This window comes from Neopelma chrysocephalum, unplaced genomic scaffold (genome assembly GCF_003984885.1).
Source record: "Neopelma chrysocephalum unplaced genomic scaffold, ASM398488v2 Primary Assembly neopelma1_81, whole genome shotgun sequence".
Classification (NCBI taxonomy): domain Eukaryota; kingdom Metazoa; phylum Chordata; class Aves; order Passeriformes; family Pipridae; genus Neopelma; species Neopelma chrysocephalum.
In genome coordinates, this window is record NW_020897743.1 from 6,459,513 (window position 1) to 6,471,857 (window position 12,345).

The 12,345-nt window shown below is 40.0% G+C and overlaps 1 protein-coding gene across 7 annotated transcripts in view; it reads left to right on the top strand.

Moving 5' to 3' along the window:
• AFF2 (AF4/FMR2 family member 2) overlaps positions 1–12,345 on the top strand; it is a 336,322-nt gene that overhangs the window by 238,041 nt on the left and 85,936 nt on the right. For all 7 annotated transcript variants that reach the window (XM_027690474.1, XM_027690479.1, XM_027690477.1 and 4 more), the window contains one exon: positions 2,486–2,537. In XM_027690474.1, the coding sequence (XP_027546275.1) occupies positions 2,486–2,537 (52 nt within the window). The remainder of the gene's footprint in view (positions 1–2,485; positions 2,538–12,345) is intronic.

Genomic DNA, 12,345 nt, shown 5'->3' on the forward strand with positions numbered 1-12,345 from the left:
AGATAACAATCAGGGACTGTGGATAGATCGAGGTGCAGTGATACATTGAGAATGGCACGGCAAGTATTGGCTCTGGGGAAACAAATGGACGTGTCTGCTAGATAAACAACATTAAAAGTTTCTGTTCATCAGCAAAGTCCAGGCCTCTAAAGATTAATAATTCCTGAAAAATAGTGTATTGGGTTTGCATGGCAAGGTTTTGGTAGCAGAGGGGCTTCAGGGGTGGCTTCTGTGAGAAGCTTCCAGAAGTTTCCCCCGTGTCTGACAGAGCTAATGCCAGATCCAAGACACCCACAACTGGCAAAGGCCAAGCCCATGGTAGCACATCTGAGATAACAGATTTGAAAAAAGGAAAAAAAACGCTGTGCAACAGCAGCTGGAAGAGACGAGTGTCAATATGTGAAAGAAAAAGCTCTGCAAGCACCCAGGTCAGTGCAGAAGGAGGGGCAGGAGGTGCTCCAGGAGCCGGAGCAGAGATTCCCCTGCAGCCCGTGGTGCAGCCCATGGTGGGGCAGCTGTGCCCCTGCAGCACATGGGGGTCCACAGGGGAGCAGATCCACCTGCAAAGTGGGATGAGCTGACCAGAACTCCCATTCCTCATCCCTGCACCAATGGGGAGGAGAAGGCGGAGAAAACTGGCAGCGAAGTTGAGCCCAGGAAGAAGGGAAGCGCATGGGGAGGTGTTTCATGATTTGGTTTTGTTTCTCCTTGTCCTACGCTGATTTCATTGCCAGTCTTTCTAATTGATTTCCCCAAATCGGGTCTGGTTTGCCTGCGATGGTAATTGCTGAGTGATCTCTCCCTGTCTGTATTTTGACCCACAAGCCTTTTGTTATATTTTCTCTCCCCTGTCCAGACGAGGAGGTGAGAGAGAGAGCAGCTTTGGTGGGCCCCTGGCGTCCAGCCAAGGTCAACCCACCACAAATCCTGACTTTTAGAAGATTTTTTTATCTGTGCTACCGTTGTGCTTTTATGGGTTCACGTATTACAGGGAGGCATCGGCCATTTATCAGGATGTTAATGACTAGTAGTTATGTGTCCAGATACTTTGTAACCACTGGGCTGCCCGACAACAGAGGTCACTGGAAGACGGATTACTTACAAACTGGTTTAGAGATCTCCTTCACTTTCTTTTTTTAAGATCACCATCAGGGCTTCAACTACTCTGATATTTCCACATCGGGATTATTGCCTCCTCTTTAAAATTCCTTGTATCAGGAGGCTTCCGTGATTTACTCGTAGTCTTCAAACAAAAAAACTTCCTAACAGAGCATCCATTGATTGCTACAGTTATTTAAAGGCTAACAATAAAAAATCATAGACTTCAGTCTCCATCAAGGCAGAAAGGAAACAATAATTGCAATTTGCAAGCCTCCTGCCATGGGTTAAAGTAGCTCAGGATGGCAGAAAGGGAGCTCCACAATTTTAGTGGCTGTCACAGCTGGGTGAGATGTGCTGATTCATTCACACGTCATTCTGTGATAAGACAATTTGTCAAGGTGAAAAGATGGGTGTGAGGTAGAAGTGTGCCCAAGGAATATCAGCTCTGAGGAGGGCCACTAGATAAAAGCATGAATATATGGGAAGCTGTACAGAAGTTTATTTGGTGACAGCTTAGTCATGTCTCTTCAGGTTGACAGGCTTCAAAAGAAAAGGCCTTTTCTGTCTCTGTAACAGCAAATAATATGGTTTCTTACCCTGTGTATTTTTCCATACCAAAGTCTTGGATTAAAAAAAAAAAAAACAAGTAATATGGGTTGTAATGTGATAATGTGCATTATTCAACTCTTTCTTCTGCCAAAGAAAAAGAAAGAGCCATAGGGGCAGCCACATCTTTTAGGAATATCCTTCTCCTTTAACCAAGGGCAGGGAGCAGTCCTGTGAGATTTCTTTGTAATATAAAATAAATAAGTAAAAATGGGGATATGAACCATCAGATTCCTAGCTTGGAAAATGTTTGCCTTTGGATACTAACAACTGTGAGGTCCCATCAAACCTCACCTGAGCACCTCCTCTTCCTGCTGTTCTCCATTCTGCATTCCCAGTTTGGTAAGGTGGGGATTGGTACCACTCTCAAAGAAAATCAGTGGTGCCCTTATTCGAGAATGAAACATGGATGACTTTTTCTCAGTTTTTAGCAGCCCCAGAGCTGATTTTCCGTCTGGATTTAGAAATACACATAGGTATATATGGACTAATCACCGTGAGACAATGTGCAAATAGAAGAGGACATGAAAGAGGAGCTGACTGCCAAACTTCATGATGGATTAGTCTGAAAGTCATTTGCTCTTCCCTAGCATCACACATAAGGACTAATACACACATACATGGAGTATTCATCAGTTTACATACCACAGGTCTGATTTTACTGGTGTTGAATTGAAAGAGAACTTTTCCTCTGACTTTGCTGAGGTGTAGATTTAGCCCATTGTATGTCAAGTTAATTCATTAAATGTAATTCTGTATTGTCTCTCCTCTTTTTCAGAATGCTTGAGGATGATCTGAAACTCAGCAGTGATGAAGATGACAATGAACAGGTAAATACATCTAATATAAAAGCACAGACCTTATAATCTGACAGTTATTTCATTGGTTGGATCTGATTGTGTGTTGGTTTACTATATTTGCATCAAAAGCATTTTGGGGTGCTGCAGAATTCATTATCTAAAATCTTGTTTTCTTTCTTCCCATGGGAGGAAACTTATTCTCAAATAGGAACACATTTGGGCAGTTTTGTTTGTAAAGTTTGTGAAATGAATTAAATGAAACCAAAACATGTCTTACTAACCTTGGAATTAGAGACCACATATGGCATCACCCATGTCAGCCAATGTGTTCTGAATTTCTATCCTCCATGGTACCAAATTAACTAGGGAACAGCCTCCACTTGCTTTGCACTCAATTTCTGAATTGACAAGCTTTCTGGAAGTGGGTGTAAAATGACTCCATCAGACCACAAAGACAACTACAGAGTTGGCTTGCACTTTGCAATTCATTTATACAATTGCACACAAGCAGATTGGGTCCATAAGTTTTTGTTCCAGTCAGTGAGTAAAGGGCTGGGAGTCCACAGCCAGTAGTCCAGTGATTCCCATTTGTGAGAGCGAAAAATCCTCAGCATGTAGCTGTAAATCAATACTGAAAGTCTTTCAACCTACTTGGGATGTTAATGAAGAATCATTTTCAGAAAACTGGCTCATGTCATTCTCTATGCTTCCCACTTTATAAATATTTATGGATAATACTGGGAAAGAATGCTGGTTAAATTCATATTCTCAAAATTCTTATCAGAAGAAAAATGAAACTTTGGGTTAAATTCATCCTTCATTTGACTTTATATATGCAATAGCCTCAAATGTTTAAACTTCTGCAATACAGAGGAAAGTAATGCTATAATTCAGCATAGGATCATCTGTTCAGTCTGGGAAATGTTAACAATAAGTGAGTCTTTCTTTCTTATTTATTTTTAAACCACCTAAATGTTCTCCTTCAACCTACCTAATCCATCCTTTAGGGTCATGCCAGGAAAGATTTACCTTCTGGTGAAAACTGACCCCTTATTCATACAAGTCAGTATTTTTTTGCACTGAGTTAGACTTGCACTCTCATATGAAACCAAAGGGTCAAAATCCTGTACTTGTGCAACGTGCTTTGTGCAAACCTGCTGGCTTATGACACCTTCAGGTTTCCTGGTCTACTGGAAATCTGCCCAAATAGTCCTGCAAAATGACATTGTGATACTGAGATGCCTAAAATACAGAAATAGAAATATATTATCAGGTAGCAGTTACTGTTGTTTTCCTCAGCTGCTCCTCATCAGACTTGTGCTCCAGGCCCTTCCCCAGCTCCATTTCCATTCTGGCAGGGAGAGAAAAGATTAAAACTCTCAGCTCAAAACCATTCTAACGGTTTATTCAGCGTTTCTATAAGGAAATGGAATCATTGTCTTTACAGTCTTTATGTTTTTTTTCTGCTATAAGCTTGCAGCCAATGTGAAACATGAGCTAGCATTTACTCATTTTTGTTAATAAAAACACAGTAGGTAAAAATCAAGTTTGTTTCCTTGATTTCTACTCTTGTTTCAAAGAGATTGAAATTCTTTGAGAACAGTGGTCAGTAGGGAACTCTAGGATTTGTCCTTTGAGAATTGCTAGGGACCCTTCTTATTTTACATGGCAGGTCAGTAGTGACACTGATCCATAGATGCACTTTGATCTCAACTTTTAGTGAAGGTCTACAGTATGTGGAGAGAGTTTGATCTATCAGCCTGTCTACTGAGACTACCAGTAGTCCATTTGTCATGGTGGAAGATTGTTAGGATCTTGGCTGCAAGAAACAAAGCTCTTCTGTCTTCCTCCCTCACTCATAAAAACAAGCACCCTTATTTGTGAACTGTACTGCAGTTCTTTAGGGGTCCATGGGCCTCACACTCTTTCAGGTATTAAACATCTCTCCTTCCTTTTCCCCCCACTGCTGAGGAGGAACACAACACACATGAGAGCTCCGGTCAGTGATGTAAATAAGAGTTTTGGCACTCACCCTTCAAACCTAATTTAGGATAACTGGAAATTGCTCCTAAAAGTTATAAACATGATTTGGAGAACCCTCCTTAGTATAAGTGTTAGGTCTCTTTTGGTTGAGGCACACGTGATGATGGCCTAGCAACATATCACCAAGAAAAAGATTCCTTAAAGGAGGCTGTACACCTTAATTTCATCCCAGAGGGCTTAAGAGGCTTCAGCAAGTGTGAGCTGACTGGAAAACCAACCTACTAGTGCCAAACTGCTGCTAATTGTATAGAAACCTTGTGGTTTTATTTTCCTGTTAGCCTTCTGGCAGTTGTGGGCCTGATGCAGAAGTTGTCAAGTGAATTTCTTTGGGCTGTGACACGCAGGAGGTCCAGTGAGATGTTCATTGCAGGTCCCTTCAGTCTTCAGGTCTGTAAAGCTTTGGACCATATCGATCATTGCACATAGAGCGTGAGGCAAGTTACAGTCACTCCACCCCAGCTGCAAACTCCTGTTACCACTTTTTGGGCCTCGCAAGGAGAGACTCATTTGCCACCTGCGTCTAACACATGTAAACACAACCCACAGTGTCTTCAGTGCACACTTTGGAGGTGGCCATATGACACATGCTTTGTCCCATAGACAAAATGCTGGTTCTTATGTCTCATTGTGGATGATTTGGGATTAAAGATTAAAGACACACAGAAAACGATGGGTTGGATCTGGAATCAATTTTCATTTACAGCTGAGAAGCAGTTATTGATGCTGTGCTCACAGTTCAATAAAAGATCTAAAGATACAGACCTTGTGTTTCTCTTTCAATATAAGCAGCATAATCAGTGTCAAATGTTTTTACAAAGAAAATTGTATTGACAGTTTTATTAAAATTGCTGTCTTTAAAGTTTTAAGTTATCCACAATTTGACCTACTTGAATGGTTTTTAATATGCACGCTGACCAACTCAATAGATTTTTATGTCACATATTTATACCAGGTACACATCTGTTTAATGTATTATTTGAGAGATACTGTTACATTTAAGCACTGCCTGGTTTGCAAACTCTTGTGGTATTGTCACTGAGAGGAAGGTTGGAACATAACATCAGTGTTGCATTCAGGAGTCCTATTGCACAATATGCTCAGATTGGCTACAAAAGATACAGTCAAGGCAGATGACAGGCATGCTATTATTAAAATCATTAGATGACAAGGCATTTCAGAGATGCTAATCTTAACACTCTTCTCTGAGGAAGGACAGAGCTTTTAGATGGCTTCATTACTCTGTTAAAAAAATACATCAGAAATTAGGAAGAGTAGTGAAGGTTTTTAATTAGTAGCTCAGTTCAGCAAAAAGAGCTTAGATAAAACACAGGTTAGTATTTTTGTTCTCTAAAGCACCTCTGTATAATTCAAATTAGCTTTGAGCTCAAAGGCATCCAAATGAGTTGTGCCTGGATACAGTATTTTAAGTAGCTGTAGTGTACCCAATTTTCTTTAACCAGCTCCTCTTTGTTCTTCTGCCTAAGGAATAGTCCTGTTAACCTTTTAAATGTGTACTTAATTTAAAGCACATTGCTAGCGTTCTGTGTGTTTTTGAACCAAAAAAACTTTGATACTAGTTACAGACCTGCTCCATTTTCAGTATTTTATATGTATAGTTGTTTTGGCAAAACAAATCAATAAGATGTTTTCTCTTTTCTATTTGATTTTTTTTCTTCCTTCCCTTAGTAATTACCACTTTATTGCCACTTCTTTAATAACCCTACATGTAATGTAATTCATGGCCCTGCTCTATCATTTGTATTTTACACAAAGACAATTCTTTTTTGCTAGGTTAGTATTAGGTAATTCCATTCAAAATGTTTGACTTTCTATCTGATTCCAAAAAGGTGATCAGCCATAGGCTGAGCTTTGAATTCTTAAAATGCCTGCTGAGCTTTCAAAGCCTTTATTCAGGTTAATTTTTTTAAAAGTTTATGAAGTTCTAAGGCATAATATGCCTTCATCATATCACGTAAACACTTTTTGAAGTGCAACAGTGACCACTTTCCTTGTAACAATAGATATCCTTTCCTGTTGTATTTTTTCCCATCTTTTAGCTGCATCCTGAACAAGCTGTTTACCTCCCCAAGGTTTCTCTGCGTTTCCATTTACTTTGTTATCAGCAGAAAGGCTGAAGAACAGCTCTTCAGTAATGACATCAATACTGCACACACAGTGAGAGAGGTCATCTTGTCAAAGCTATAGAAAAATCAGATGGATTAGGATGAAACTAGGTGCAAAATAACTTTGATAGAGTCTTTTAATGTAAACAGTTTATCTGTCATTGGGTTCCATTGAAATCCCAGAGAGGTGCAGCATCAGTTGTAGCCACAGCAGCATGTGTTTTGATAAAGAACACACATTCAAGTGTTTAAGATCTGCAGTCACGTTTCATAATAGTAGGGAAATGTTTTCATTAAGCCATTAATGAAAACAAAAACTATTAGGATAATACAGTCATTCTCCAACCTTGTCAGTCTTTAACCATGAAAAATCCTTTTGTGCATGTATGTCCCTCCTTGCCACCTCAGTCCATTTTAATTGGTATTCAAATTATTTTTGATTTGAACACTAGTTGAACAACACTACAACAATGTATCATCAACTGTGTAAGTTAATACTCCAGCTTCTGTTAGGCAAATCTTTGGAAGTAAGAGATTTGATGACTGACGTGTCTAAGGTTATAATTCACATGGTAATGATGTAGGTTCTTATCATTTGTTTATTATCAGCAGAAGCTTTCAGTAACCACTCTGAGATCTGAGCTGAGCTTTCTGCAGAAAGCACTGCACACCACTAAAATACACAGTGTTATCAGAAGCCTTTAACTTGTTCAAATTCACAGAATCACATGTGATTTTTTTCCACACGTGTTGTTATTGTGGAGGTCATCCATCAGTGAGGAAGGGGATTAATACAACCCTCAGGAAAAATGGTTGCTGTAGAGTGCACAGTAGTACAGATCAGCAAGAAGGAGTTTGCCCCTGCAGGCTGCAGCTGTGCTCTTACCTGAGCTCTGGGGCAGCAGCTGCCCAGACCAGGAGCTGGAGCAGCTCCATATCTCCCACCGAGTCACCTTTTCCATGGGTTGACACTGGCAGCTCAGAGGCTCAAAAATCCTCCACCACAGCAGAGAAAACAATACAGGAAAAGGAAGTACTTGCAGGCAGCCCTAACAAAGTGGGAATTAAATGCTTTAGTTGAAAAGAAGTTTTACATGATACATTTTCCAGAAGTCCTCTCCTCACTTCCACACAAGCAGGAACTCCATAGCCCCTCAGTGCTCTCTTTAACAGGTGATGCTCTTGGCTTTGTTTTTCATGATACCAGCCTGAAGCTGCCAAGCTCTGTCAGTCACACTGTAAGACATCATTCTCCTCAAGGAAAGCTTTAAATACCCCTGATGCCTCTGTCACTAGTTAAATAGAGGTTGTTCCTCAGTACAGCTTTAAGGACCAGATCCTGGAGATCTGCCAGCCTTTTTGGACTGGGAGGGAGGAAAGGATGCAGCTTTCAGTCTGCAGGATGGGGGCCGTGTACTCTGCGTGGGTATGCATGGTTGTGCACACAATTTTTTGTAAAGGAGTTTTTGTTATAAGGATGGAGGGAAATACATTTCCCCAGGGTCCCTTGCTGTTATGCTGCTTATGCAAAAGCCCTGTATTGTTTTGGCAACAAAGCAGAGGCAGCAGCAGGTGAGATAATTGATCAGCCCCAGCATTGTTGTTGAGAGAAAAGCCAGACTTGGCCACACTGTCCTGTAAAAAAAATCTGAAGTCTGTGATACCTGCAGGCCCTTTCAGTGCTCAACACTCACTAATCTGACCACACAGGACACATTTATCTCCCTTTTCTCCTCAAGAGGAGAGTGTGATTGTTATCGTGAATGTCTTTTGAAGCATTTTGGTAAAGAATGTGTCTGGCTTTCTTACACTGGCCATCTGCAGTGTCACTCTTCTGTAAAAGCCCAAGCAACCATCTGTGAACTTCAGAATCTGAATTCCTGGGAGTTTTTTACACCAGTAGAGCATAGTGCTAGTGCTGGGTTTGAGACAGGGAGGATTGCAGAAGGCTGAAGGAGGAACTCATAGGTGGCCAGAACAAGTGTAAAGTAGGTGCTGAAAAGGGCATGATAAATCCAGTAATTAGCTTCTGTCAACCAGAATAAGGGGAGAAGAAGTGAAAGTTGATCTCCCCTGGAGGTATTCCAGGAGGAGAACAGTAATGGAAACTAAACACCTTAATTTTTCTTACGATAAATTCATCTGCCACTGCAGGGTTTGCTGGGGTTGGAGGTGCTCCATTCTGTGCTGGCAGGATGAATCTCCCCAGAACAGATCTGCCTGTGCACAGGGACAGGTCAGGACCACTGTGAGACAGTGCAATTGATTTGAGCAGGGTGCTCTCATGGAGAGTGTGCCTGCTTTACAAAATTACCAATTTCATGGCAATACTATTAAGTATAATTTTTGGAGCTGTGCAATTTAGTAATTGGCTAAGTCATCTGAGCAATGTACTAAACCAGACCAAGGTCAGCAAAGAGTTATTTCACGTGTTTGCCTCTGTTGTCTCTGCTGCCTGCTTGTAATAGATTTAACATTCAGTATAGATGTAGTGTTCAGTATAAATTAAAATCCTTAAAGTCTTTGGTACTGTGCAGGAAATAAATGGGCGGGATGAACAGTAGCACCATCAGTTCACTGCCACTGCTGGTACTCTGTGACTGTGCCCTTTTGCTTCTCAGGTCTAGGGAACTATTCATTTGTTTAGAGTGGAGAGAAGACTAAGGGTAGGTTGGACTCCCAGAGGAATGAGATAAAGGCCTTTGCCACAAAGGAAAATCTAAGGGCATAAACTGCAGATAAGCTGTTTCCGAAGCCTGTCCTACTTTCCATTTTGGCAAAGAAAGTTATATGAACATTGCAAAATTAACAACTGGATATTACATTCTAAAAGTATATCTGGTTCATCTGTCTATCTATCTATCTATATTTACACACTGTATTTATAAGACTGCAGAATATCATCCCTGTTCAGGTTGAGTTTCAGGGATACAAAGGATTCTTCTCCTGCTAGAACTGGGAAACTGAAGAACACACAGGTTGTTGTGACTGTCTGCAGCTGGACAGTAAGGTCACAGGATATTCTTTCAAACAAGCCTTTTGCTGCTTATTTCTTGAAGGAGTTTAGAGAAGACTTTTTGTTTCTCTTATAAATGTTTCCTGACCTTTTCTGTGTTTCTTTTGCCTCCTCAATTTTTTAGTCGTTCAATTAACATGTTGAAATGCGGCTGTGGAGTAAACTCGACAAATAATGGATTTTTTTATTATTTATTAGCCATCTGGAGGGTTGAACCAAACACACATTTTAGAAAAATCATCAGTAAATAAGACAATGACAAATACTGAGTTTTATTCCCAGCTAGATCCTTTATATTTTCACAATAGGATTATCATCCACTAAGCCTTGGTCATTTGTAATCAATTTGTAACCAATTATTTACTAGGAAATGATGTTTCAGACCAGAATTTCAATTTTTTTTTTTCTTAAACATGGACCATCTAGTACTATTTTCCCAACTTCTTCTGTCACGAGGGATGTATCATTGTTTTCCAAATAAAACAATTCTTATGAAAAATCAGGCCAAGCTCTAGCCAGGAGTGCTGTTCTCTGCCATAGAACTCTGCAATGACCAAATCAAATAGTATTGTGGGAGCATTTAAATCTACTTCATGAGACATTGGTTAGGATCTCTCATTGCACACTTCCTTAGTTTGATTTCCACCATTGGCCTGATGGAAAACAGGGATTTGGGAAAAAATGCTGACAGAAACCCAAATATATCTGTGGTGTTGCTCAATTAAAAGCATTTTGCTTACATCAAGGATGAAGGTGACTCCTAAACCACAGACAGACTGTTCTAGATTTGGTCACTTAAACTCTATTTTTCATTTTGCCCAACCTCCACTGCAACAATTGAAATGAAATTTCCAGTGTTTCAAGTATTCCTGAGCATCTCTCTGTGAAGCCATGAAGGTTACTGCATTGCTCAAAGCAAAGATGAGGAGCTCTCTGTGGTTCACACACAGCGAGAGTTCAATGAACCGTTCTGATTTGTGGGTACCACATGCTTGGTGACTTGATATTTCAAAAAAATGGATTTTAGCTGATCCATCCCACGTATTTGACTTCTGAAGGAAAAATACTCATTTTCTAAAATTATAACATGAGAAGGAGAGTATCTTCTCCGTTATTTTTGGTCCTGGATACAGTGTTGTTGGGCTTTTTGTCCTCGAGGTGAGACAGAATCGAAACATCACACACAGAATCCCAAATACAAGGTTGCCAACTTCATGTCAAAGGCAATTAGTAAGAAGGAAATACAATCTCCTCTGTTGACATTAGGGGACAGGTAGAGGAGAGTGTAACCAAACAAGTAAAGAAGGAAAAAAATAAGGAACACAACACACGTATTTAATACACATACTGATCCGTCAGCCCTTGGGTTTGGGCTCTCTGATTCTCAGCACAATCCTGGATGGTTTGTTTGCTACACACCGTGTTCTCCTCCTCCACAGGAAGTTGTATTTAGCACTGTATAATTACAGAATCAGAGCACAGTGCAGTGGAGTTGGTAAGTCATGGTTCTGGGTTTGTTACTTAGGGTCACAGATGAGGCTGTGTATGAATAAGAGCACGGTATAACTTCCAAGACAAATTATACTCTACAAGGAGCTATATAGATATATAGATATATATATAGATATAGATATATAGATATATAACTACATATATAATTCAACTAATGTGGAAAATATCTTTGTTTTTATTGTGTTGTTGAATTGAGTCTCTGAGGAGTCTCTTCTATACCTCCAGGACAGGAGAACAGCATGGTGGGTTGTAAACTTCCTTGTGTAGAGTCACTTGGCTATTCACCCAAGCAGAGCTGGTTAGAAACTGGGAGATAAACCTGAGTTAGATTTGCAGCATGGGAAAAGGGAAGAAGTTGAAGCATGAAGGCCTTCCTTCCGCCAACACATTCAGTGGCAGGAAGTGTTATTTGTCTGGCCCTAAGACACACCTTGAGGCTCAGCAATTGCCTTAGGTGGCTGATCAGTGCCTCTGGATTAAGAGGGTGAGGAGACATTCTTAAAAAAATTTTTCATCTAATCTCAATTTCTCAAAATCAAACAATTTTCCATGAAAATCCTGGATTTTCAATTGTGCAGTGGAAAATACTTTTTTCTTTGGATAGCAGACACTTCCCTTGTAATATAATTTGCCTTTTGCAGATTCCAACTTTTTTATTTTTGAACCATCCTCTTATCAGTTCGTTCTCATCAGAGCTTTGTGATGTAGGAAAGTTGTGCTGACTGGAGTACTTTTTCTGGTTCATTCTATCCAAAAGCCAGTCTGCTAATTGATAGGAATGAGGAAAAGCATGATTTTTCTCACTTTATAGTCCTTGTGCACAATCTGTAAGCAGTTTTTGCTTATTCCCATGTTTAGTCTTTTGTGTAATAATTAAATACCTGCTAACAAAATAAGTTTATGGGTAAATCGATGCTGCAGAAAGCACAGGAAAGCACAGTGTAGCTGGTTTCTCAACTAATGGTAAAACAACTAGCACCAAAATCAGGTGTAGAGGTAGGAGTCATTCACAGCTACAAAAATCACAGTAAAACATCCCTGGGCAAATATTCTCTGTGTATTACTGCTTTCCATGTATTTTCATCTTCTTCCTTCTTATTCAACACTGGAGTCAGCTGTTGAAATAAGGTCTCAGAGAGCAGAA